This window comes from Drosophila navojoa, chromosome 2 (genome assembly GCF_054131105.1).
Source record: "Drosophila navojoa isolate 15081-1374.11 chromosome 2, UAZ_NAV_1.0, whole genome shotgun sequence".
Lineage (NCBI taxonomy): Eukaryota > Metazoa > Arthropoda > Insecta > Diptera > Drosophilidae > Drosophila > Drosophila navojoa.
Genome location: NC_142890.1, coordinates 174,597 through 202,466, shown reverse-complemented (window position 1 = coordinate 202,466; position 27,870 = coordinate 174,597). Strand labels below are relative to the sequence as shown.

At 40.8% G+C, this 27,870-nt stretch overlaps 5 protein-coding genes across 5 annotated transcripts; 3 read left to right on the top strand and 2 right to left on the bottom strand.

Moving 5' to 3' along the window:
- The first annotated feature begins 3,310 nt into the window (after window positions 1-3,310).
- On the top strand, window positions 3,311-11,893 carry e (nonribosomal peptide synthetase ebony). Its single transcript, XM_089260058.1, has 7 exons — window positions 3,311-3,725; window positions 8,672-9,784; window positions 9,850-10,017; window positions 10,076-10,847; window positions 10,907-10,997; window positions 11,061-11,236; window positions 11,302-11,893. The coding sequence occupies exons 2-7, from the start codon at window positions 8,680-8,682 to the stop codon at window positions 11,627-11,629; spliced, it is 2,640 nt and encodes an 879-aa protein (XP_089116184.1). The 5' UTR covers window positions 3,311-3,725; window positions 8,672-8,679; the 3' UTR covers window positions 11,630-11,893.
- A 969-nt stretch (window positions 11,894-12,862) lies between these two features.
- Nelf-A (Negative elongation factor A) lies at window positions 12,863-18,631 on the bottom strand. Its single transcript, XM_018102834.3, has 7 exons — window positions 18,205-18,631; window positions 17,114-17,368; window positions 15,581-17,038; window positions 14,378-15,514; window positions 13,505-13,930; window positions 13,278-13,433; window positions 12,863-13,214 (listed from the first exon to the last, which is right to left on the bottom strand). The coding sequence occupies exons 1-7, from the start codon at window positions 18,412-18,414 to the stop codon at window positions 13,083-13,085; spliced, it is 3,774 nt and encodes a 1,257-aa protein (XP_017958323.1). The 5' UTR covers window positions 18,415-18,631; the 3' UTR covers window positions 12,863-13,082.
- Window positions 18,632-18,744: 113 nt separating this feature from the next.
- On the top strand, window positions 18,745-19,603 carry LOC108652825 (ATP synthase subunit C lysine N-methyltransferase). Its single transcript, XM_018103026.3, has 2 exons — window positions 18,745-19,187; window positions 19,249-19,603. Exons 1-2 carry the CDS (start codon window positions 18,920-18,922, stop codon window positions 19,596-19,598), a joined length of 618 nt encoding a protein of 205 aa, XP_017958515.1. The 5' UTR covers window positions 18,745-18,919; the 3' UTR covers window positions 19,599-19,603.
- Oga (O-GlcNAcase) lies at window positions 19,599-23,324 on the bottom strand. Its single transcript, XM_018102835.3, has 6 exons — window positions 22,962-23,324; window positions 22,123-22,882; window positions 21,394-22,057; window positions 21,249-21,334; window positions 20,769-21,190; window positions 19,599-20,714 (listed from the first exon to the last, which is right to left on the bottom strand). The coding sequence occupies exons 1-6, from the start codon at window positions 23,209-23,211 to the stop codon at window positions 19,897-19,899; spliced, it is 3,000 nt and encodes a 999-aa protein (XP_017958324.1). The 5' UTR covers window positions 23,212-23,324; the 3' UTR covers window positions 19,599-19,896.
- Window positions 23,325-26,578: 3,254 nt separating this feature from the next.
- LOC108652803 (uncharacterized) lies at window positions 26,579-27,861 on the top strand. The gene is made up of 3 exons (XM_018103002.3): window positions 26,579-26,779; window positions 26,898-27,053; window positions 27,106-27,861. Exons 1-3 carry the CDS (start codon window positions 26,657-26,659, stop codon window positions 27,571-27,573), a joined length of 747 nt encoding a protein of 248 aa, XP_017958491.1. The 5' UTR covers window positions 26,579-26,656; the 3' UTR covers window positions 27,574-27,861.
- Window positions 27,862-27,870: the final 9 nt, after the last annotated feature.

The following is a 27,870-nucleotide window of genomic DNA, read 5'->3' as shown; positions in this document are numbered from 1 at the left end:
TATTAACACATTCAATTCCTCTGTCGCCTGCCGCAAAGCATTTTATTCGAGTTCAGGGTACATTTATCTTAGGGTATGATATATAACTGTTAATTCTTGCAAGTAATCGTAGCCAATGCTGACGGTCATGGGGCCATATATATATATATATATATATATATATATAAATATATATTGTTGTAGGTACAATAGATAGTTCTCATGTGTATTAAGATTTAGATATCCCAAAAGAAACTGTCATTGTCACTGTCAATGTTGTTGTTCAACATGACGTATGCGAGATTTGTGCAGCTAATCAAAACAATTCGAATTTGGTTTGGGTTAAACACGCTCAGCTATGCAACAACAAAGACAATAGCCAAACACAAAACCAGCTTGGCTCGGCCGGTTGGCATTTAACACCGTCAAAATGTTTGTGTAAATAAAAACTTGAAAAAACAGTTATCACTGAGACTGACGAACTTGCGATACTCTGATTTGAATTGAGGCGATGTGCCAAAGATCACAATGAAATCAGCATGTTCTTTGTAAGAGTATTGAAAGCAGTGGCTAACCTGTATTTGATTGTTGGCTGTAAATCGTCATGTTTCATTATGGCTGTTTTTGTTGCTGTTGATGTTGTTGATGTTGCTATAATTGGAACTCACTTTGCTCAGGGAAACACTTGGGAGGGACATTCGAAACGAGCTGTTCTGCTACATTATTCGATACGTCACTAAACTGTCTGCTAAAAACAAAATCACATAATAACAAAGATGAAGAAGATTGCTGAAATTCGTGGAACTATCGCAACAAAACAAATGCGTCACTTTCATTGGGGAACTCCAGACATAGTCCGAGAGTCGAGAAACGTGACTTGGTCATGAGCGAAACATAAAACAGATTATGATCGAACTGGAATTAGATGTGGTTTATGGACTTTTCGAGGCGATTACCCCTATTCTGGACACACACGTTATTTTTGTGTTGTATCAACAATGAAGTGATTGACAAATTGATGATTAAGTGGCAACTGACTAGAAGAAGAAACCTTTCGCACAGCGAACCCACAAAACCTTCTCAAATTGGAACAGCCTAGAATTAGCAAAGTCCAGTTAAAAATTCCAGGATCAAATATATACTATTATCAAAATCAAATTAGGTGGTAAAATATACAATGAAACAAAAAATTAGTTGAGGAAATTAAAAAGGAAGTAGTTAGCTCCAACCAATTTGTAATGGGCAAGAGCTCGGAATAATTACAATATAGTTAATATAAAAATTGCTTAATACATTTCATAAGACTACATAAAATGGAAACGTTGCCAATGGTCTAAAATCACTGAAGCCCATCGAAATGAGCCAGCTATAGAGGAAGCTCCGGACTCACACTTACCCACACATATCCAATGATAAGCAGACCGAAGGCCAACCATTTATGAGCTCGAGTGCTATTTAACAACTATATCCTATTCTCGTAAAACAGAGACGGCAATAAATCGTGATTGCTTTTCGAATGCAATTCATCCAAACTATTAAAGGAAGCGCATATTTGTTAGCACAAATGTGTAAAAAATTCACAGAATTTTATGGTCAATAGACTGAACTGGAAATTTTATAATTGCGAGCAATTACATTCTTAATGTTTTTTTTTTTTTTTTTATTTTAATTGTCTTTACAATTCCTACGTATTAGATTATTTTTTATTTTTATTAACTTACAAGAAACAAGCTAACTAGAATAACGTAAGGAAATATTATGCAAATGGTCTTTGCTGTGTAACATGGCGATTAGGTAACGGCAACAATCGATCAATAATAATTTCAATTAATTAAATCATATGATCGAGACGGACCGACCTGCAGATATTTTAAGGCAATTTCAGAAATTTGATCTGCCTGATTTTTTTGATGAAAATTTGTCAATGGAATGGTAGACTCAGAATACATCGTAGGAATAAATATAAAGAATAGCTGATCTAGAATAAGCTGACCCTATCAGCTGATTTTGTATGTACATACGTATATCCGAAACGAATCGCATCAAATTAAAGTACATCAAATCAAATCAATCTCGGATAACTAGTGAATCAAGAGTGTATGCAAATGTGCACACATATTTATAGTTGTTCATTTGTCTTCAATTGGATTTTCTTGAATATGGATGTATTTATTATATATACATATACATGTATTATTTATAGATTTATAATGTGCCATACATATGTATATGCCATAATTTATGATCTATCTGAAGTCAGCTCATTTGATGCGGCAGCTAATTTTTCACACTATTCTCACATATAATAATGCACCGAATAATAAGAGATCCGGACATAAGGTCAACTGGTTTAGGAATATGTTTAAAACATTCACCTAATCCATGTTAACACTACGATATTCTACTATTACTATTATCTGAACGGCTGTTACTTACAGATACGAACTACAAATTGCGAGCAGCGTAAATGAAAATTCCCCCAGAAAGGCGTGCGCCGACAATTCCAGTTCAGAGTTTGAAATTTCATTCAGTATTCGTATGTCAATACCCTGGAAGCAATCGAATATAGTTAAGGAATGATGAGCAGGGAAGTACTTATTAAGCTGTTAGTTGTTACACATGTACAAACATGTATTTTCGTATATTCCAAACATTCCAAGATCAAAATTGATTGGTGACAAGAACAATCCTATCCTATTTAGAGAAATGGTCCAAGAGTCTGAGTATTGTTCTTTCCATACACTAGGGTATCTGCCAGCTAAGCACATCCCTATAGAATATCTGACTTGCTTTTAATTGGCGATCAACAATTTCACAAATGCTAGAAACAATAAACAGTTCCTTTGAAGTGGATACCCTATGTGGTTTGTGTATCTTTTATCAGCCATAAATATTATGCGTCATATTTCGCGGCTTTGGTTCCAAGGGATTTCCAAGCTGTCTAACAAACCAAGCTAGTCATATCAAGTATACGTATATGTGTATGTATGTGTGCGCGCGCTTGTCTGTACGAAATTAGCGCTTTCATTGCCAGGAATTCACTCATTTCATTTCCTACGTCACTGAACTCAACTCAATTAAGCGAAACTAACGCAAAAAGGCGTTTCAGCTGCAACGAAAATCAAAACAAACAAACAAAACACACATACACATAAGTTTATATACATATATGCACACCCTCGTTTATATACGAGCACATACATTTATATTTAGTATACGATCTGCGAAAGGCTATTGCAGGTGCTCGAAGAGCAGGAACTGGTTTTAGTTTCAGCCGAGCCAACGAACAAGAGCACAGCCAGCATCGACGTCAACGGCGACGGCGACGGCGACAACGACGCTAGCGCCGACTGCGCTGCTGATTGCATACTCGATTCTGCGGCATATAAAAGTTAGGCGAGCGCTGTTGTTCTGATTAGTCTGCAAACGCCGCTTTCGAGTTCCGTAGTACGTTGAAATTGGAAAAGAAAAAAACCCAAGTTTGTTTTTGGGCTGCCTTTAAAAGCATAGTGAATCGCATGTGCAGTGTGAGCCAAGTGCTGGAAATCCCAAAAAAAAAAAAAAACAGCAAATTATAACAGACAAAAAATTTTAAATTACGTACAAACGTATTGAAAATTTTTGACACTACATAACTCGGAAAATTGAAGCGTGCCAAGAATTAAAAGAAAACGGAACTATCGACAACAAGACAAAAACTTAAAAACTTGAAGACATTAAGCAACCATACATTTGAGCAACTAAAAGTACGTATACGTAATATTTAATACAGCCCAACATGATGTGCAACAGCTCATCAAATTAGCGAAGCCCCTTATACCCTCGCTGAGCGCTGATCGCTAACCGTTGCCAACCTCCTCTAGCCATTTGAAAAAAATAATTAAGCTCGCCATAAATGAAATTCAAATTGCACAGCTCTATTACGAGACACTCATTAGAACCTTCTAAAAATCAAAATTTATAAGCCATGAAAATTTAATTAAACGAATTACGCGGAGCATATTGATCTGAACAAAAAGAATTTATAGAGGTGTTTATATTCGTAAAGAGTAATTTTACAAAATATAAGTGACCAACATTCATTTGGAAAAACGATTCAAATTTCAGTTTGGCCAACATTTTCTTGAGTAACGGGTCCCAAAAGGCCATTAAATATATAATGAACGCAAGCCAAGCATTTTCAATTTGCATATTTAGTTCATTGCACTAGCTCAAAAACGGTTAGGTAATATAAAATCGCAATTAAATATTCGTGAGTTCAGGTTATTTATTCTGATGTGAAAATTCTAGCCGAATTGATATATGGGCAAGCTAAGTCTTGACTAAACGTAACAGACTCTATTGGTTTTAGATTGATGCAATAAAAGCCAAAAAGTATTTAACATTTTTTATTTTTATTATTATTATTAATATATTTCGCATGACTCGGTAACACGAACTGAGAGTCCATAAATCTGGGACGAAAATTGAGGAACTGCATGCCAGAAAGTGTTTTGTAATTGACTGAGTATAAAATGAAAGTCGACTGACGACAATGCAGGGTATAAAAGCGCATTCTTTTCAAAATGCTTGTGTCAAATGCAAAAGGCAAACACAACTCAAGGCGAGGCCTACGGAAAATAAACTTCAATTAACAATTTGCTGGCAACCGTTGCAGTTGAATGCAATGCCAACATGTCATAAAAAGTTAATAGCTAAAAGATAGCTGAGACCAAACATGTCTAAACGAACATTAAATACCTTTCAGACATATAAGAGAAATCCCCGAAGAACTCGAATGGGAAATAGTTATTTTATTTTTCGACTATATTTCTGATATACACTAAATAAATTAACACGTTCGCTATTTGGCTATTAACATTGATTATGTACACACACAGATTGTGACAAAATCGTAGCGCCCTGAGAAGGGTATCAGCTGTGTACTAATAACAAATTCAATCAGAGCATTAGTAACTTAAGTGGAATGGCCAAACGAGTTGCAACAACTTTTGGCAGCACTTCTGCGACTGGTCTGCATGCTCAGCATGCAAACAATTAGGAAAACGGCTATGTGGAATTAGACAGCGATCGGTATTATGATTTATGTTATCCGCGAAATTGACATTTAATTTGTGTCAAGCGATCGCTCGTCGGACGCCGCGTATACATAATCAGCGTATTTTGTTCGATCGCATTGATGGCTTTTTAATTGCATTCGAGCTTTGCGAACTGCAAATTAAAATTAAGTCGTTTGCAGTCGTCTATTAATTATGAAAAATGAATATATGCTTAAGTCTTGCATTAATATTAGTCTTAAATAAGATCTAACCAGTTGGACATTTGTCTTAAAAGGGGCTTTTTCTTCTGTTTAAATGAACTTGCGAAACGATTTCTCAGGTTTTATAATGATGCCGGTATTGACTGTCTATTTGTTTGACCGTTGAGAGGCAATTTTTCGGTTTTTGTTTTTAAATGTGGAATGCATTCTTGAAGCATTATCTCAGACTGATACCAAATGTTTCAGACTACACAAACACAAAGTTTTCAATGCTGGCTGAGATGAATGTCTGTGCGACCTTCTTAAAAATGTTTCCAAGAGTGTTAAGCTGATAACTCTTCATAAATGTGCTTTGACCGTGAACATGTATTGAGCATTCGGTCTTATTTGGTAAATCGCATTTGTATGCTGAAAAGAATCTCAAATCACGTATTTGTCACACAGTCACAGTCACTCACACACGCACACTCAATTGTTAGTTGTCATTCAATTGACTCACAATCGGAAATTCTAAAAAAAAAAAAAAAGAAAAAACCCACAATGTGAGAGGGTCGCTTCTCGTGGTGGTGGTGGCTAAGCAGACCTAGGTCAGGCGAGGCAGTGCACCCTGCCAGGCCGCAAATTGGACACTTTTTACTCAATTAAGCAAATCAACAGTCGCAGCAGCAACGATACAAACAACGATATGATTTTGGCTACGACTACGATTACGATTGCGATTACGAGATATGGCTGCAGATCGGGCGGCTTAATTAGTTTGACTCGAATTAACCATACAACGGAAACCAAATTCTGCCCGGAATTTCGTGACCTTAGCCAATGTTGTTGATCCACAAAAAAGCTGCCCAGTCACCTAGCGCCTTAACCAAGTATCAATTCTGTTGGCAATTATGTAAATTACAAATTACATGGCACACTGATAATTATGGAACGATTTTCCAAAAGCCTCAAACAAATCACAGAAGAGCAAAAAAACAACAGAAAATAATGAAAACAATCAAAGTTAAATGCAACCTTGGGCGAAAAATTATAAAGCTTAACTTCATATAGCATACAGACATACATATGTATGTATGTACATATATGCAATATAAGATATGCAATACCCGATATACGATGTCTATCTAAATGCTGTTTGATCGTCGGATCGCACAGCACAATGCTGCACAGAATAGAGCATTAGTAACTTAATGGCAATTGCTGGATTTCACCTCATCAACAGAAGCAGCGATGCGATGCGGTACATTAAATCGATGATGTGAAAAGCCACCAGCAGCTACCAACTAATCTGACTGATAGACGGCCTGATGCCCTGTAATATCTATCTACCATAAATTGCAACTTGTTCCTCAAAATATGAAACCGTGCATTACTCATGCATAGCATAGGGATAAGAACTGCAACTAGCTAGAGGCTTAGCACCGCGCATATATGTAGTTTAACAACTACATATGCTCCACTGTTTAGATGTAGAGTATTTGAAAAGAACTTGTACTCAAGAATGCAAGCGATCTACTCCGGTCCAACAATGGACAATGGACAAAGATGCGGATAGAGAGATACCAGCACGGCATTGTATGCAGATATACGTAAACATGAATGTACAACGTACAAGTTTACAGTTTTCATTCGGCTTGCGCATGTGTGTGCATGCCCAGCTAATTGGGCGCGCACGGCATACGTAATTCGCGCTTGGGAAATGAGTTTCGCCTCTTGTCATATTACTTATACGTCCCATACAACGACTGTGGACAGCGCCTAAAGCTGTCGAAAAATGTGTGCCAAGCTGCCTAGCCAAACGACTCGGCCAAACGCCTCTGATAAAGCTATGCTAAACATTTGCCTAGAAAAAAAAATTATATATAAATACTGAAATGTTTCACAATCGCGTGTGGAACTTGTTTAGAACGAAGCGATTGGCCGCGTTTTTTTCGCACCTGTCAGCTGGGCCCGACTGCAAATCGCGGACCTATTAACGGAATAATTAATTCATAATACACTTGGGCCAAAGGCAGACGCCACCCAGCGCTAAGAGTTTTGTTTCCTGGACTTGGATCGTAATCGGAATTGGATTGCAGCCAGGGACTGTGGCAATGCCAATGTAATTGAGCGACATATTTCATAAAAACAAGACAAGACTCGGCAATTAACCTGTTTTAATGAGTTTTTTGTTGGTTTAGTACTTCGCTTAAAATTGAAATGTGGCGAGACTAAGGACAAGTTGACGGGTAATTGCCATTATAGCGCAAACTATTCCACTTTATACATGACATTGGAGCCAGAGAATCGTAAAATCGGAGAATCGGCAATCCGATCGTTGTACACAACCAGAAGTTGTTTGCTCAATGACACTCTGTTGGATTAAATGACATAATAAAGCGAAGCTTAAAGACCTCCAACAGTAGCCAAGTCCGTCATCTAAATGAGACTTAATAATTCCGCTTGGAATTGGAACTGTACATTTAATATATTTCACGCTCAGTCTTTCCGTACTTAACGAGATTCCTGGGCAAGCACATAGTAAATTTCCTGTAGGCGACCATAAAAGTCTCATATTTCAGATCAGCACTCACTTTCAATTCAGTTTCAGAATAAAAAAATACTATTGGGCCCAATAGCGTAAATGAAAATATATGCCTTGTATGAATATTTAGCTCATAAAATGCTGCATCTATTAAATCTATATTTTATCGATATGCAAATGGCTGTAATAGATTTCAATCGAATCCAGCTGCAATTACTAAGCTTATACAAGCACTTAAAAGTTCTGTTTGCTCATGGCGCTATTGCTGCACGTCATAAACAGCAAAATGCAAATATTTTATTTTAAAACCCATTTCTAAGCCGTTATACATGAAAATGTGTTTGTTACTATCTACTTCATGCATACGCATTGAATATGCGTATGCCAATGGTTGAGTTGTGAATTCCTGGAGTAGAAAGGAACTTCAAATAGAAAGGAGCTTCAAATAATGATAGGATACGACTGTAATTATGATTGTGGCTTCACTCCGGCTTATGATTTACGTCAGAAGCTGTCGACGTAGTTAGTATTCAAAGCAAGCATACGATTACCACTCAACAGCGCGAGCTCGAATTTTATGGCAGCCGGAGATAAGAAACTTATCTTAATCTATTTGTTTTACTGTTTATTAGTTCATAATTGACTTGAGTCGTATTAGATTAAATTTTATGTCCAGCACTCAATTAAAACGGTTGTAAGATAAATTAAATGCATACACAGAGTCAATTATAGCTGAGTATAGAGGAAAATCCAATAGTTACGATCGGTCGCGATCATTAAATGCGGTAAGCAGAATTAGCTTCCTCCAAAATCTTTCTCTGCTGGGTCATTTGTGTAGTCACTCCTTGAATGTACATCAGCCTAATCTTATGCATCTGCTAAGTGAATTGTCTCTTTTCTATAAGCAGCTATCGATATGGGTTCGCTGCCACAGCTGTCAATTGTGAAAGGCCAGCAACAGGATTACGTGCCCCGGGCTCTGCATCGAATCTTCGAAGAGCAGCAGCTGCGCCATGCCGACAAGGTGGCGCTCATATATCACCAGGGACAGGGTCAAACCCTGGCACCTAGCCAGAGCAGCTATCGCCAGATGAACGAGCGTGCGAATCGTGCCGCACGCCTACTCGTCGAGGAAACCCACGGACGTTTCCTTCAGCCAAACAGCGATGGTGACTTCATTGTAGCCGTTTGCATGCAGCCATCGGAGGCACTGGTCACCACATTACTGGCTATTTGGAAGGCGGGCGGTGCCTATCTTCCCATCGATCCGAGCTTCCCGGCTAATCGGGTCCATCACATATTGTTAGAGGCTCGACCGATTCTAGTACTACGTGATGATGACATCGATGCTCAGCGTTTCCAGGGCACGCCCACATTATCGTTGACTGAACTGTATGCGAAGTCGTTACAACTAAGCGGCGGCAATCTGCTCTCGGAGGAGATGTTGCGCGGTGGAAACGATCACATTGCCATCGTTCTCTATACCTCGGGCAGCACAGGTGTGCCCAAGGGTGTGCGTCTGCCTCATGAGAATATATTGAATCGCTTGCAATGGCAGTGGGCCACCTTTCCTTACACGACCAATGAGCAGGTGGGCGTGTTTAAGACAGCACTTACCTTTGTCGACTCCATTGCGGAGCTATGGGGTCCTCTTATGTGTGGTTTGGCCATTCTGGTAGTGCCCAAGGCGGTCACCAAAGATCCTCAACGCCTTGTAGCACTTCTTGAGAAGTATAAAATTCGTCGTTTAGTTCTGGTGCCCACTTTGTTGCGTTCCCTGCTCATGTATCTAAAAATGGAGGGCGGTGGTGCGGCTCAGAAATTGCTATACAATCTGCAGATTTGGGTCTGTTCAGGTGAGCCGTTGGCCGTGCCGTTAGCCAGCAGCTTCTTCGATTACTTTGATGAGGGAGTGCACAGACTGTACAACTTCTACGGCTCCACCGAGGTGATGGGCGATGTGACTTACTTCGCCTGCGAGAGCAAGAAGCAGCTTAGCCTGTACGACAATGTGCCCATAGGTGAGCTCTTCTGTCTCCTTCTGTCCTCTTGCTTTTCCTGTGCTTATGTATCTATCTTTTCCTAGGCGTACCCGTCTCAAACACCGTCATCTATCTGCTGGATGCGGACTATCGTCCAGTCAAAAATGGAGAAATCGGCGAAATCTTTGCTTCAGGTTTGAATCTGGCTGCGGGCTATGTGAATGGTCGTGATCCGGAGCGCTTTCTCGAAAATCCTTTAGCTGTAGAGAAGAGTAAGTGGGACCCTTGAAACATCCTGCTGAATGAATTTCTAATCGATCAGCTTCACAGAGTACGCGCGTCTGTATCGTACCGGTGACTATGGCTCGCTGAAGAATGGGAATATCATGTATGAAGGACGCACCGATTCGCAGGTGAAGATACGCGGGCATCGGGTCGATTTGTCCGAGGTGGAGAAGATCGTGGCCGAGCTGCCGCTGGTAGAAAAGGCCATAGTGCTTTGCTATCGGGCCGGACACGTGGATCAGGCAATTCTCGCCTTTGTCAAGCTGCGCGATGATTCACCTGTAGTCACTGAGATGCAGTTGGAAGGCAGGCTCAAGGACAAGCTGGCTGATTATATGACACCACAGGTGATCATATTGGAGCATGTGCCGCTCTTGGTCAATGGCAAAGTGGATCGCCAGGCTCTGCTAAAAACCTATGAGACAGCCAACAATAACGAAGGCGATTCTAGCATTGTGCTCGACTTTGACTACAGTCAGGTGCCCGACGAGCTGAAATTGACGGCACGTGATCTCTTCGAGACGGTGGGCGGTGTCATTGGACGCTCTACACGAGCAAGCCTTTCGCCTCACAGCAACTTCTATGAGCTGGGCGGCAATTCACTCAACTCTATATTCACGGTCACCCTACTGAGGGAGAAAGGCTACAACATTGGAATCTCTGAGTTCATAGCGGCGAAAAATCTGGGAGAGATTATCGAGAAGATGGCTAGCAACCATGATGCAGTACAACTGGAAGAGGAGACGCTCAATGCATGCCCGCATCTTAAAATGGAGGCGGTTCCTCTCAAACTGGAGCATCGTCAGGCTGTGATTGAGTGAGTAGTTCGATTGAGTTCATTTAGTATGCCATAATTTAAAATCCTTGGCTATGCAGCATAATCGTATCCAGTTTCTACAACAAGGCAGATTTGGAACAGTGGCTGAAGCCCGGTGTTGTGCGCACAGATTACAGTGATTTGCTTAATGTAAGTGTAGAGCAGTACCCAATAGCAGTAGCTTCTGTAACTTATCCATTAATTTCTTTGCAGGAAATTTGGACCGTTCTGGTGGAGCGGGAACTCAGCTTTGTGGTATACGATCGAAATACGGAACGCATCATAGGCACTGCTCTCAACTTTGACGCGCGCGCCGAGCCTGAGGTGGACATAAAGTCCGAGTTGATCACTATATTTGAATTTCTAGAGTTCTGTGAAGGACCTATACGGTACGTGACACGGTTAATTTGCACTACATTGACCCTAAAACCAACATCTTGCTTTATGTTTTTAGAGATAATTATTTGCCCAAGGGCTTGAATAAAATATTACACTCGTTCATGATGGGAACCGCCGAACATCTGAATCCTCGCGAGAATATTGCTTGCATGCATTTCATGGAATACGAGGTGCTAAACGTGGCACGTAATAAAAAATTTGCCGGCATCTTCACCACCAATACCAGCCCTCTGACGCAACAGTTGGCCGATGTCTACCATTACAAGACGTTGCTCAATTATCAAGTCAACGAGTATGTTAGCTCGGATGGCAGTCGGCCCTTCCGGGATGCACCTGACGAACAGCGCGCCATCGTCCACTGGAAGGAGGTGGCCAGCAAGTAGAATGTATCTATTAGGATTCATTAGTACGATCGAATTTAAGACGCAACTATATTGTAACTCGTAGCATGTATCATATTTATATATATGTATCTATACATACATATATAGAATTTAGTCTCTAGTATATTGCATATACTATGCAATATATTGCTTAGATCTACCTTCTAGTATTAGCCCAAGGCATTGTCCAATCAAAATTGATCAATCTATGTTGACTAGTTGTAAGCTTTCAATGCAATTAAACAAAAACAACAAAGTATCCAATTTCGCGATTCTTTTATTATTGATGATTAAGCAACCAAGTAATGATAAGAGCTGGTAAGATGGGTCTATTAGAGAATCGTCATAAATATTCATAAACATCTGGAGCAGCAAAAGAGTAAAATTTAGTTACAGATCTGATATTAAAATCGAAGTTCCTTCCTTGGGATCCAACCGAAGTAAGCACTCTTATCTCACATTTACAATTACAGTAGAGCGGCATGTTGTAAGAAATACAAAACACTTAGGTAAAGTTTAGCTTGATAAGAGTAGTCTGTAATATTAAGAATCTATTCCTGTTAAAAAAGTTTTGCTTTAAACATTAAAGCCATAAATATGGTTGGTTTATTTTAGACTATTACACATTTTCTCAAGATTAATATTAAATTTTTACTGCGGTTGCTTCGCTTTAATTTTAATTTTTTTGTTTTTTATACTTTTACATACATTTATAATATTTATATTTTATATAATTTTTTAACGTTAAGGTGAGCTTTGCATTTCTTTACGTGGCTCCAAATAAGTATTATTATGCTTCTTGCTAAATTAATTATACAGTTGTCTTTGCTCGAGGACTAATTACATAATGCTATTATGCATATATATATATATATATATATATATATATATATATATATATATATATATATATATATATATATATATATATATATATATATATATATATACATACATATATATCTTGTATATATTTGCATATAAATGAACACATACATGAATATATGTGAGGCTGTGTGTTAATATATGATTATTAGAATTTCCCACTCACTTCATCTGTCTATCACTCTCTAGTCAAGCGTGCTAATCATACATATTCATATATACTTGTGTGTATGTAGTGTTTGTGTTGCCATGTGTATGGGTGTGTGATTGTGGCATCATTACTAAACTTTTAAAGCGCTAGCATATATACTACATACATATATATACTAAGAACTGTACAACGACTAATTTACGTTAATTGTTTTATAGTTCATTTATTTCCATCGTGGAAAGCGGAGTTTAATAATGAAAGGAGAGGGGAGAGCTGGTTAATAGCCTAATTAGCGAATAAGCCAAGCTGCTGGCAATGCAGAACGACATGAACGCATAAACAAGCCCAGTAGCAAACAAGTAAAGTCTAGGGTATACGCATAGGCTACTTGCGCACTATGCGTATAACCCTTGTGGACTATGAGGCACCAGTCTGATCCACCAGCCTGTAGTTCTGGAATGTCTTCCACTCGCCCGTATTGTAGTCCAAGCGAATATGCGATTCCACCTGGCACAACGCCGTATTGCCATCTTCCTGTTGCACTTTTTCCTAAACAATTAAATTTTGTATTTAGCAAATGCTCAAATTGATAAACAAACAAAAAAATCATACCTCAGTTTCTCCCAACTTTATGACCAACACATTCTCAGAATTGGGTCGCGGATTCTCGCGCAGCCCAGCCATAAAGCCCAAGATGAGCGCCTTATCAGGACGAGAAACGCGATTCGCTTTGCGAAACATTTCATGAGCCTTGTGAACGTGTTCGTTCTACAAAAAAAAGGAAAAAAAAATTATAATGAGATTTACACGGCTTGTTTAGTAAGGTAATTAGGACTTACTGATAACGAGAGACCACGTCGCTGTGGCGCCTGCTGTGCTGCAGGCGCTGTCGCCTGCTGCTGCTGTTGCTGTGGCTGCTGCTGCTGGGTAACCTGCACCTGCACGGTGCGCGGTAAGGTCGCATTGTTCCCTGGTGTGCTCGTCGAGGTGACCAAACACTGCTGCAGGGCTGGCTTATGCTGCACCAATATCTGTTGCTGCTGTTGTGCCTGTTGCTGCTGCTGCTGGCGCGGCTGCTGTTGCGGCGCCGATGCAGCCGACGACTGCGTTATAATCGTACGCTGCGTGCTGCTCGGCGCTGCCTGCACCTGCACCAGCTGCGGCTGTTGCCCAGGACGCTGAATCAGCGTCAGGCCCTGCGGCAGCGTGGTCAACCCGCCGCCCACATTGGTCATGACAGGCCGGATTATCGTCTGCTGCGAGGACTAAAATGCCATTTTAAAAAATTAGTAAAATTAGTTAAACTTTCAGGTCGCAAATACCAATCTCAACTTGTGCCAATCACATAAATTCGCAGTCTACATTTTTTTTTTTTTTTAATTCAGCAAATAAGGATATTATTCCCGGCCTACTCGATTCTTTAATTGGGAATTTTATTTTATTTATACATAAACCTCAATCATCGCTCGATTTTATAAACTATCTTTTCTTTTGGATAAGCTTACGTCGAAGCAAATGGACAGACGAGCGGGTATTGTACACAAATGAATAGCAAGTTCAGGCGAGGATTGAACATTTGTACAGAATATATGGCAAAGTAATAATTCTTTGATCGAATCAAATCCGTTCTCTATTTTTTTTGCTGCCTTAACAAGCACCTCTGCCAAAACAGTCGAATAACAATCGACATGACGATCTGCTGCTCCACTTACATTGCCAATTACACTCGTGGGCGTCTGTTGCTGGACGATGACGTGCTGGCCTCCAATGGGGTTGGTTGGTATTAACGTGGGCATCAACTGCTTGCCGGGCTGCACACTCTGCTGCTGTGATTGTTGTTGCAGCTGTATCGTATGTGGCTGTATGCTCGTTGACGTCGTCGTCTTCACCAGGCTGGGCGGACCGGCCGCCGTGCTTGTCATTAGGGTGGCCCCAGCACTGAGTCCGGATAAGCCGCCTACATTGCTAATAGGTATCTGGTACATGTCGCCGCCAATGTTGCGCAATATGACGCCTTTTTGGGTGAGTATGATCGTCTTGTTTTTAGCCGCCGTGGGTGAGACGTTCAGCGTGCCACCCGCTATGGCACCGCCAGGCTGCATTAGCACCTGGGATAGCTTTGGTTGTTGTGTGGCAGTCGTGTTGGACACAATCGTGTGCTGCGGATGCGGCAGTGGCTGCTGTTGCTGCAGCTGCGCCTGCAAATGCTGCTGTTGAGCCGCCTGCGAAGCGGGCTGTATAGTGACGGGGCGGTTCGGCAACTGCACATTTTGTATATTAAGCGTTTGCTGGCCAGCAGCCACGGCTGCCGTCGTAGCCACCAGCGGTGGCGGATTAGTAGATACTAACGTTGTAGCTTGTTGATGCTGTCGTAGCGGTGTCATAACCACTCCCGATGTGCCCGTGGTCTTCAGCAGTATTTTGGTTGGCGTCTGACCACTGCCGCCCGCTGCTGTTTGGTACAGTGTCGTTGTCTGCGGACGCGTCTGTGTGAAGGAAGTTAGCGTCGGTAATGCGGGTTGTTGCTGCTGTTGCGGCTGTGGTGTAGCTAGAATGTACTGCGTGGTTTGTGGTTGTGACGTATTAACGACCATTTGCTGCTGCTGTAATTGTTGTTGATGCTGCTGAGAAGCAGCTGCCGCTGCGCTGGATGTGGCACCTTGTTGTTGTTGTTGTTGTTGCTGCTGCTGAGCACGCTTAGCCGGCTGAATGATGGTTTGCGAGATAATCACCGGCCCACTATTTGCTGCCGTCTTTAGCTGACTCAGCGGCATGGTCTTAATAGCTTGCGATGGTATTGTGGTGGTAGTGCTACCAATGCCGCTTGTGCTGGCTGCTAGCTGCGGTTTCTAAAAGGTAAAGACAATATTTAATTAGGTAAAAGCTATTTTTTTTTATATATAATAGCCACATACCGTTCGCTGAGCACTCGGCGTAGAGGCCAATATGACTGGCGTGGAGCTGTTAATCAGGATGGGCTGCTGCTGCTGCTGTGCTGTGGCAGCAATTGATGTTGCCTGACTGCCACTGCTGCCTGCACCACTTCCTGCTGCAACCTTGGTCTTCGCCGATGTTATCTTTACCGAAATGTTGTTCGGCAGATTGGCCAGGGGACTGGTCGCCTGGCGCAATTGTTGCGGCGTCAATATGGTGGTGGTCGTGGTGGAGCTGCTGCTGGCACTGCTGCCGCTTCCGCTGGGATTTGCTGATGCTCGCGACAAGGGCTTTATGTCCAGCTTTTCCATTTTTATAGTTGTGTTGCCGACGGTTGTTGTTGTTGTTGTAGCTGCTGTTGTCGTTAAATTGTTGCTGTTATTAACGCGTTTCTGTTGCGGCGGCGTGCTGCGTATGAGTAAATGCGGAGCACGCTGCACTGCCTGCTGCTGCTGTATAATGATTCGCTGCGTGGTCGCCGATGTCAGCTGCGTCTTAGCGGTTGTTGGAGTAGTCGCTATCGTCGGCTCTATTTTCTCCACCTTAATGTTGGCCGGCACAATGATCTCCTCGCTCTTGATTTCGATCTCCTGCTTGATTCGTTTCGGCGTCTGATGGTAACTGTTATTATTATTATTGTTATTGTTGTTATTCGCCTTAGCTGCCGACTTAGTAGTTCTAGCTTTACTCTCTGTCTTGCGGATGGGCGTAGTCGGCGCCGCCGCTGTATTAGTTTGAGCGAATTGTAGAGTAGCTGCTGCATATTCTGGTGTACTCGGCGTATCCGGTTGTATTGTCTTTGTAGCCAGCTCTGCAGCTTTGAACTCCTGCTCATCCTGCTGCTCATCTATGCTGCCGCTGCTTTGGTTCAGCTGTGGCTCCAATTTGATTTCAAAGCTGTTATTTGCTGATGTGGTTGGCGTAGTTGGCGTCTCTCCACCGCTAACGTTATTAGCTGCAGACTCTGCAGGTGGACTATCGCTGTTGTTGTTTGTGTTTGATGCTGCTTGGGCAGCAGCAGCTGCGGCAGCCTGTTGCTTCTGTTCCTGTTTTTTCTGTTGCTCCTCCAACTGCTGTTCGCGCTTTCGCTTCTTGGCGGCAGCATAGCCCAGTGGCTGTTCAGTGAATTCGAGTATTTTAATGCCTCCATCCTTGCGTCCAGCAGGCGTGCGACTCAGATTCGGCCGTTGCGCATTACCCGGTACACTGGGCGAACGAAAGCCTGTGGTTGGCATTCGCGATGGTATGCCTTTCAGCGGCGTTGTGTCTGTCATTTTCCGTGGCATACCACGCGAGCGCAATGGAATCGTAGGTGCCGACGACTTCTTCAGCGAGGATTGCGCGTCGGCCGACTTGTGCAACAGCTCTGTGCGCAACTGAGCACTTTTTGGTTTGCGCTTCAGTGTGAAATGCTTAACGGGCACTGGCTGTTGGCCAACCTGTTGAAATAATATACAATATATTATATATACTCTACATACATAAGCATAAAATCAAGTATTCTGGCTACTAACCACCGAGACAAGTGCGTTCTTGTTTAGGTACTGACACTCGAGCGGCAACATTCCCAAATCTGAATGCTTGTTAACCAATTTGCGAAGATCGTTGACCATGTCGGTGAATATAGGTCGCGTATCCTCATAATCGGAGATTTCTGTATTTAGCGAACTAGTCGCAGGAAATGTTTTCATTGTCTCTGCCAGCATTGAGACCCATAGCTCGGAGTCCAGACCAGCGACCTCGATGACCTCCTCTAATTCGCTTTTCCACTGTAAATTTAATAGTGTACAAGTTAATTACACTCTTAGTTACTTTCACAATGATCCCCTAGATGCATCATTGAATTAAAAAATAACACTATTGCTGAGTTATGTTAGGGCAACAACTGAAAGACTAATATCTTGATAACAGCATTCTTATTAAATTTTGCAACTTAATTCTACTCCATAATTCGTTTCTAAAATGTTCCAAGCGTTAAATGATTTATAGATTGTAATGTACAGTTCAGCAACAACATACATCTTACACGACAAAATAATGAATTCCTCACTGATATCCATACAATTTATATACAATTAAACTATCCCGGTTTTTTTTTTAGGATTAGTACATTTCCGTCTTGAAATATAAATAACAAATAACAGTAAATGAGGACACATATTCAACAGATTTGTGTTCACCACCCGTTTGGCGCCCATACATACAAACACACATGCACAAATAAGTACCAACACTGAACACCTGAACACTTCGACATAAAATCATATACAATCCCACACACACATATGTATGTATGTATAAACACATCGATCGCGCAGAAGTGGCGGGAAATATTTATTTTCGCTGATAGGCAGCATGTAAACATCTAACACTTGTATGCATGCAATTACGCAAATAAATTAGTTACTCAAGCTAAACAATGCGTTTAACATTATCATTTTACGTTAATGATCAGATTTATTTGCATTTAAGGGTTCTCAGTACTACAAACGCTTAAACACAGCATGTGTGAGTGCGCGCGCGTGTTTGTGTGTGTGCGTGAGTATGTATGCGTGTCCATGCTGGTGTACTTTTTTCCACTTTGTATTACACCAACGAGATTTACCTCTTCAACCAGACGTCGCGGTATGTGCAGAAAACTGAGCAGCAATTTTAATTTAACCTGAGTCTGCAAATCGGGAAAACATTCTTTGATGTTGCGCAAAACTTCTTTGTTTAATTGCGAACATATTGAACCATTTATCCACGAATCATTTGATGTGCCCAGTTTATTATGCAGCCACAGTGATGTGTCGCTGTCCCTTACGTTCGCCATTTTCCCGTTTACGCGTAAACACACACGGCGCACATAAAATTTAGCACGTCCGACGGTCGATCACTTTACTGCAGCGCAATTTTCAATGAATATTCGTTTAATTTTTTAGTCTTGACAAAAATAACACACACACATGAAATGCCCGTCGAAAATTGTAATAGGAAGCTACGACTGAAAAAAGTGTTGCCATAAGATTTCGTTAAGTGTGTACTCATGATGCGTTACACGTAAATGTTCGAAGCAACACTGCATAATACGAGAAGCTTGTCAGCCCTGGCAATATCGATAAGAAATTAATGATAATTTCTTGATGAATGCAATCTTATTTCACAATTATATATATACAAATTTGTGTTACTGCTAACAGCTGAGAATGTTTACTTCCCAATTAAAATTTCGAATTGGTTTTATTTATTTTGATTTTTATGTCAACCCTGAGCGCTTGTAATCAGCTGTTTTTTGTTGTTGGCAGCTTTGCAATATCTTCTTTAAAATTTTAATTAAGATGGAAATTTTAAATGAAAACGCACACAAATCAGTCAAAAAACAGAGCATTTCAACGGGGGGTAAACTCCTGATAGGCCTTACTGGTGGTATCGGGATCGGACTGTCCATTGTGTGCGCCTCATTTGTGGCGCCCGCTTTTCGAAAGTTCTGTTTGCCCTTTGTGCCAGCGACAACGGAACAAATACAAAATGTTTTACGATTCCTGCCTAAGAATGCCAATGGCAAGTTGCTGGATATTGGCTCGGGAGACGGCCGCATCGTTGTGGGTGAGTTCAACTGGGATAATATTTTACGCACCAATGTAAACAATTATGTAATCTCCTCCAGCGGCGGCTCAGCATGCCCAAGGATTGAAAGCAGATGGCGTGGAGTTAAATCCATGGCTGATCTATTATTCCCGGTTGGCTGCAATTCGTCATGGTGTTGGCCAGCAAACTAGCTTCTTTCGCCGCGATCTGTGGAAGTTCAACATCAAAGATTACAATTATGTGATAATCTTTGGAGTGGAGCAAATGATGCAGGATCTAGAGCACAAATTGATTGCAGAATGTCCACGGAATGCGAAGATTATAGCGTGTCGTTTCCCACTTCCACAGCTGCAGCCGACACATGTCATCGAGGAGGGGGTCAACACGGTTTGGTTCTACGACCTTAGCAAGCAGAATAAACTAAGTTGATTTTATTTAAGTGTTTATTTAGTCAATTTTTATTGCGTATACTTAAATTAAATGCTAGAGAATGGAGCAGTCGGCATACGCATGAGCCGATCTCCAATTGGTCAAATACTAAGATTGTGTATGAAAAGCTTTCAAGAGAGTACAAAAAGGTAAACAGATTAAGAACGATTAATGCACATAAAAACAGACACAGTTAAATAAAATCTTAATCATACTTAGGAAACCACATGGACCAGATGTAGAAGAAGCAATAGCACTGAGGGCAGTGTTCAAATATCCAAGAGCTCAGTCTTGCCTGCTAGAAACGTCGCCCTAAATAAATGTTTTTCTTGTCATCATCGCGGTAGATTTCAATGAATCCAATTTTTGTGTAGAAGTTCAACTGCTCTCTGTCATGATCCGGCACTCGGGCGTGTACGCCAAAGCAGCCGTTGGCACGGAGCGCGGCTAGCAATACGGTTAGCATACGCTTAGTGATTCCATTATCATACTGTTCTGCCTCCCGCAAGGTGGCTGCGCATATTACAGCTGGAAAGGAACCACACACTTCAGGTGGACAAGCCTCATCCACCTTGCTGTGCACGCTTTCAACAAAGCGTGCAATAACCTTTTGAGACTTGCTACTGCTGCCATTGGTTATAATATCTAGCAAATCTTTAGGATACTTCTCACGCAGCTCTGTCAACCAGCAAATCTCCGTGTCCCGCATAAAGACATTAACATCCAGGGCAGCACATGCATAGCCAACGATCGAGTCACTCTTATCGTATGCCACCAAGCAGAATTCCGGATGTAGAACTAAATGTGCGCCCACCAATACATCTGCCACAATGTCGATCAACTGCGCGGGCATCAATATCTCGTCTTCATCCTGCTCGCTTTGCCATTGCAAATAAGTACGTGTACAGATCTTATTGACGTCGGATTCATCGGAGCTTTGATATGGTCTTAACAGGTAATAATTGGCCGTTGGCTGTTCGGGCAACTTGTATACGAACAAATCATTGCCGGAATCGACGGGCATCAATCGCTGCAAGTCGGCTGTGAGGCCACCGCGAAATACCCAAGGTTCCTGCTCACCAGACATAAAGGCCTCCTTCCAGCCTTTACTGAACCCTAAAACCCAATAAAGATTGTTTATATATGTACAGAGAATATGATGTCACTTACATGTGTAGCTGCCTTCCGTGTAGGTGGCCATGTTCGGTGGAAATTGTCCCAAGGCCAGCCACTTGACATAGCCATTGAGCAGCGAGACCGCACCAGAAATATCCCATACATACGAATACAAGTCATGACAGATCTCCTTATTCTTACAGTAGGAAATTTTAAGTAACAGTTCCTGGACACCGCCACACATTTTTCCGAAGAGTTCGGCACGTTGCAACCATTCGCTAACCTCTGGCTTAATGGCCTTTGTTGCATCTGGACCAACGATACGATCCTGGAGCAGCACATTTGCATTGACTTTAAGCCATTGGAATTCGGTGAGCAGCTTCAGGCCGCGACTGCCGTGCTCAAAAGGTAAAAAGAATAGATCACAGAGAAAGCTTAAATCATCTAAAGTTATCTTTTTTCGATCCATAGTCGTTCTAAAAATGAATGAATATATGTGAAAATGTAGTTGCTAAAATTAGCTAGACACCTTACTTAACTAATAAATCTTCGAGTTCTCCCGGCTCCTGCATTTCGGCACTAGATTGTGGCGAAGATGAAGGGCTTTCTACGTTCATGCTCTACAAGAAAACCAATATAATTTAGTTAAAACATTGGTTTGGTATGACAGTTCACCTACATTTATATCATTGGCAGATTCCTCCATGATTACGTCATCGGTTACCAGTTTACTGGCCTCCTTTGGCGAAATTTGCGAGTTGACGCTGCTGCTGCATTCCATCGGCTCGTTGATGCCCGGGCTCAAACTTGGCTCATCAAGCATCGTGTCCACATTCAAATTAGCAACTTGTTCCCGCTTTTCCACTGATTCATCCTTATTGTTTTCTAGTAGAGGCTCGAAAATCTCGCAGGTCAACTTGATAGTCTCCTCAACGCTCTTAGTTTCCATTATGGGCGCTGGTACAATCGATATCGGTATCTTCTTAGGCAGCTCAATATTGGATGCCACAGTTGTGGGTATGGGATTTATAATCTCATCATTGGTTACAACTTTTGTTGGCGACACCAAAGAGTTCATTACCGGATTGGAAATGGGAGTCAGCGTGGAGCTCACAGTGCTGCATACATCCGCTAAAGCCTGAAGCTGGGTAGTATTCACTTCGGGGACTGTGCGCGAATTTGTAGACGTTGTTGTTGTCGTCGTGAGGGTCATGCAGGTATTGATAGAGGGTATTATAGGTATTATGGGCATAACCATCTCAACTTGCGGCTGAGGCTTAGCAATCGGTCCCCAGGCTTCTTTCTCCACAAAGAACTCCGGCAACCAATCATTGATAGCGTTTCTATGGGGTTAAACATAATCATGAGCTAGTAGGAATTATCTAAGTAGTTACAAAAGTTATATTACTTAAGAGCCAAGCGCGGGTGGTATACGTTCTTCGACAGACACTCTACTGGTAAATCGTCTTCATTTTCAGTCTCCAGCTTTATATCAGCGCTCAATGAGCTATTCATCTTTGAATCCATGCTGCAGCGCGACCAGAAGGCCAACGTATGCACTGCTATGAAATTTCCATAGAACTCGCAATTGGGATTAGTCATAATACCTCGCAAATAAGGAATAAGCTCTGGCGAACGACCCGTGTATGGGCCTAGGAAGACACGTTTTTGGTCGTAATCGTTCGCATGCAGATTATCCCAAATGACAGGCGGACGGCGCAGTACCTCAGTTATTTCCCGTATCGACTCAATCGTTATAACCTTCGATATCACCTTATCGCCCGTCCAGAGAATATCAATCTCATTGTTAAGCTTAGAGCCAAGCGTATTCAGGTATTCCGAATCGACAACAGTGGGCACGGCACGCGATGCACAATACTGAGTTGGGCAGAAAAGGAATTTGGGGCTGCCTAAATGAGTGAATATCTCATTGGTCACCGAGACCTGAGCATTAGCGAACGTTTGGAATACCTCCTTGTCCGCTTTGGACAACTCTGATTCAATGTCATCGAAGAGCAGAGCATAGCCGTCACAGCCGAACTGTGATACCTGATCTAGCTTGCGCTTCAACGTCGCAATCTCCTTCTGGCTGCTGTACGTCATATCCAAACCCGGCGATAAAGCGTAGTAGAACACTATACCCGCTTCCCTAGCAGCTGTAATCAGACCTAATATATAAAATTAAAAACACATTTGCCTTTGAATAAATAGCCGCAAGCAATTGTTGAAAATAGCGCAAATAAATACTTGACAGATGATCCGCCTCTTCGACGGTGTAGAGCTCACGCCAGTATGCACGATGCTTATAATCATCTTTCGGTGCGTACATATACGAATCCATTCCAAGTTTTTTTAATTTGCGAAACAAATCTTTTCGCTGTTCGGTAGTCCATGGTCGCCCATAAAAGCCTTCGATTACACCGCAAATGAACTGACGTAGGTTTTCAGTTTCGTGTTCTAAAGTTTCACATTTTTCCCTCATGTGACCGTCTTCCATTTTCACAGAATCAGGATAGATGCGAGCTAAATGCTTATTAATTTCAGATCACAAACGCTAATGCGGCAAACGTATTGGTGGCCATTAATCAGTGTGACCGAATTTCGTATATGCAAATATTCTATTAAATAGAAAAGCATCGATTAATAATTTTCGTCGATAAGTAAGTAGGCAACCGACAAATTCATTGCTTAAGACCGTTAGATTTAAAAATAGAAAATTTTCTATATGTGTACATTTATTACACTCTTTTTGAGTACGATTACTTGTACATGCTGAACAGTCTTAAACAATTTAAAATATATGTTATTTATAAGAGTAAAATCTTTGTTAAGAAAGAAATAAATATGTTGTTATTATTTTTTGTTACTATTTATGTGGATTTAAATACTAGAATATCGATTACTCTTCGACAATTACGCGCATGCCAATTATCGACTAGTTGGGGTATATTCGTAGACTTGCGCTAGTAGTATTTTATGGAAATTAGCTCACTGCTTTGTAGTGTTCTTGTTTTCGTTTGAATTAAAAAACAAACAGAAAAAACCAGATTAATTAATTGCAATTATGTCCAGAACTCGGATATACGGATCTAGTGAAAATGAAGATGCGGAAGTAAATGCACTCTTCGACAAGCCAAAACTTATGTTCGCACCTACGTTGTCAAATGTATTTGAACAAATCAAAAGTCAAAGTGCATTAAATTTACTGCCGTCTACTTCGAAGGCTGCCTCTGCAACCAATGAACAATTTGTGGAGAAACTTACAATAAACGGCAAGCAAGTCGAAATTCGGCCATCCAAGATGGCTGCTGTTAATACAAGCTTAGAGAAGCAAAAACCAAATAAGAGAACCGCCACTAATGGCAACGGTTTTGGAAATGTGAATGAAATTGATTTGTGTCATAGCCAAATTGCAAATATGGATGTGGGTCCACTTTCTATGCCCTCTACTGAGCCCACGAGCGTCCCTAACCTTAAAATAACCTCAAAATGTGATGGTGAAATTAATGACTCTCAGTACAATATGAAGCCGGCGCCTTTGTATTTATATGAAGTCACTGATATTAAGGCTCTGTCCGCTGAGCTGAATAGTGTTGTTGGTGAAAACAATTTCACAACAATGCCTGCTGCCAAGTGCGTCATTAGAGTTCAATGCAATGACATAGCCTCTTACAACAAACTCGACAAATACGTCATGGAGAAGAAGCTAGATAGGCATACGTTTCAGTATGGCTTTAGGGCCTTCATTAGACACCTACATCATTCAACGCCTGAAAAATGGATTCGTGAGAAGCTAACCAATCTGGGGCATGACATCATATTCCTCAGAGTCATCAAAAATCGCTACAACAATCAGCCGCTCAATCTCTTTGAGGTTGTGCTGCAAATGAAGGACAACAATGCCGAGTTATTCAAACTTGGCTCACTCGGCAGCCAGATAATCAAGGTTGAAGTGCCATTAAAAGTGCCTGAGGTGCCACAGTGTCACAGGTGTCAGAGGCTTGGACACACCAAGAACTATTGCAACCGCCCCTTCGTGTGTGTCAAGTGTGGAGAGAATCACGCAACAACTGCCTGCACTAGGCAAAAGAATGACGAGTCGCCAGCCAAATGCGCAAACTGCTTGGGCCCGCATGCGGCCAGCTACAAGGGATGCCCCGTATACAAGGCGGCGAAAACAAACGCCAATTCAGCCAAGTTAAACAAGCTTATTACTGGTTTAACCAACGCTACTCCAGCCACTCCAGCCACTGTTGGTAGACGTAAACCTGTAAACAAGAAGTCGACCACCCAGCCGACCTTCAAAGAGCCATTGCCACTTGCTGCAAGGCCGCAACAACAACAGCAACAAAGAAGCCGCAGTCTAAGTATCAGACGCACGCCTTCATGGCCTACTCTAACACATAGCTCAGCTACTAATTACAATAATAACACACAATTAGATCAAACAACATTAGAATCTAAACTAGATATACTAATAGAAATGGCCAGTACACTTGTACAAATGCTTGTGGCCGCTCGACTGCCCATTCCTGAAGCTCAATAGCCCAAAAACCTGAATCAAACAAATCAATCAATAAAAGTTGCATATATATACTTCAACACTCACCATATAAAACAATAGTTAAATTCACACATACCTGAAAGTAAATAAATAACATAAATAACCAATAATATCTTTAATAAATCAACTTACCTGATGTCCTGCCATATCAATCCGCTATACCTATATAATTTCCACACAAAATAATACCATGCATCAAAATACACATTCAAACCTAAAAAAAAGGTATATCAATTAATTACAATAACATCACAATTATTTCAATAATCACTTACCTGCCATACATCCATGGTGCCATTTCACTGCAAATAAAACAATAAATAAGTAAATTTATTACAATTTGCTGATCCTCTGATCAGAATCAAACAATCCAAACAAAGTAAACAAACATGTGATCAAAACAGAATTTGCATAAATTCTCCTTATGTCTATTGTATAGATATCGATTACAATGATACAATGGAATTGAAACATTAACCAACTAAATTTAAAAAAATAACATCAAATTAATGAATAGAATAAAAAAAGTTGAACTAATCTGAAATATAAATATTAGTATTAATAAATAACTCATACATTATACTTACCTCATCGTTGCGATCTACTGTGGCTGCCATTTGGACTCCTGGAGATGACATCTGACGGCTGCTGCCCACACCTGAAATGAAGACTATATTAGTTGAATATTAAGTTAGCTCTAATTTTATTTCAAACTATATATAAGAAGATAACAATACTTTGTCTTACTGCCTTCAGCCATTGAAATTAATAAATTTTTCTTTACTCATTTCAAATACTAAAATTCTGTAAACATTTGTTATCTTGTGCCAATTTAAACTAATATTAAAAGGAAAGTTTCGTAATTATCGACCTATTGTAATAAGGCGCTATACCTATTCATAAAATATGCAATGTAATTATTTGAATAGAGAATATCTCCACCCCTTCTTCCCCTCGTCGTGGATCTGCTAGTCAGCTCATCATGGTGGGAAGAAGCTGAGATCATTAATGTGTGTTCTCTGCAACATACCAACAGAAAATTGCTTAAGACCGTTAGATTTAAAAATAAAAATTTTTCTAATGTGTACATTTATTACACTCTTTTTAAGTACGATTACTTGTACATGCTGAACAGTTTTAAACAATTTAAAATAAATGTTATTTATAAGAGTATTACTGGTCAGTGGTATTATTACTATTATGTGGATTTTAAATACTAGAATATCGATTACTCTTCGACAATTACGCGCATGACAATTATCGACTAGTTGGGGTATATTCGTAGACTTGCGCTAGTAGTATTTTATGGAAATTAGCTCACGGTCGCACTGCTGTGTAGTGTTTTTGTTTTCGTTTGAATTAAAAAACAAAACAACAAATGCAACCATTTATTGTTATACGGAACTATCGAGAAGATGACGAACTTAAATGCCAGGAGCTGGTGCGAGATTACATCATGTCATTCTCCTTAAAGTCTTTCTTCACGCTCTGCTTTCGTGAGGTAAGTTGGTGACAAATGCGTGGCCTATCGATGTTCAAGAGTGGCTGCATCTGTGGAGTGCCTGTCCCTCATACCACATGATGCATTTCACACTTATATAGTGTCATCATTATTTCAGATTACACTGCAATTTATTGTCATCACTTGGGCCGTATTTTTCATATTTTTGGGTGTGCCGCTACTCTTCTGTGTGCTAACCATACCCGGCTGTGTGTTTTTTCTCTTCACCAGCACCTACTTTTCCTTTTATGCCAAGGCAGTAGAGCTAATGAGGGTAACTAAGTTTCTCAGTAGTGTCAATAATTCTAATTGCTTACATTACTCAGGTGAAGCCCTCACAATCGTTGGTGGCTGAGTGTTACGAGCCATTCATTTTCCGTTGTGCACCAAACGAGGCTAGCTATCAGATTTTTATGGATAGGCCACCATATGATGAAAACTATTTGAACAAGTTTCGTCGCCGAATTGTAGCCACCGTAAGCGTTAAGAATCATCATGCTGTCTACAATGCCGCCTGGATATACCGTTTTGCGATTGCCAAACAGTATCCGCATCAAAAAATCATGGAGCCCATGATAAATCTGGTCTCGAAGAACTGCATCAACGGCGGTTACGCTTCGCTGGAATGCACCATATCCGAATGGCAAGAAAGCGAACGTGACTTCTACGACGATCTTGGTTTTGTGACAAGACAAATCTATCACAAGCAAATCATTGGCAGCACGCTAACAGTGATGAAGACCCAGTTAACATATAATTTAAAGATAGACGGTGCTCTGCAAAAGCAGAATTAGTGGGATATACGAGGAATATTCTCTGTATAAAAAATAATATAAAATCTCTCGGGAAAACAAAACTGTGACATTTAGCACAATTATTTATGTTTATTTTTGTATTGTATAAACATTCCACTCTTGCGAATTTTTTTATTTTGTATAAAAAGAAAATACGTTGCTTTTGTTTTGTCCTGCTTTTTAATTTTTGACATATTCTATTTAAATAAATAAAATATATGTATATTAATAAATAAAAGTTGCAAGTGTTTTTAGCTGCTTTGCACATCGCATTTAATTCTGAATCAATTTCTCTTC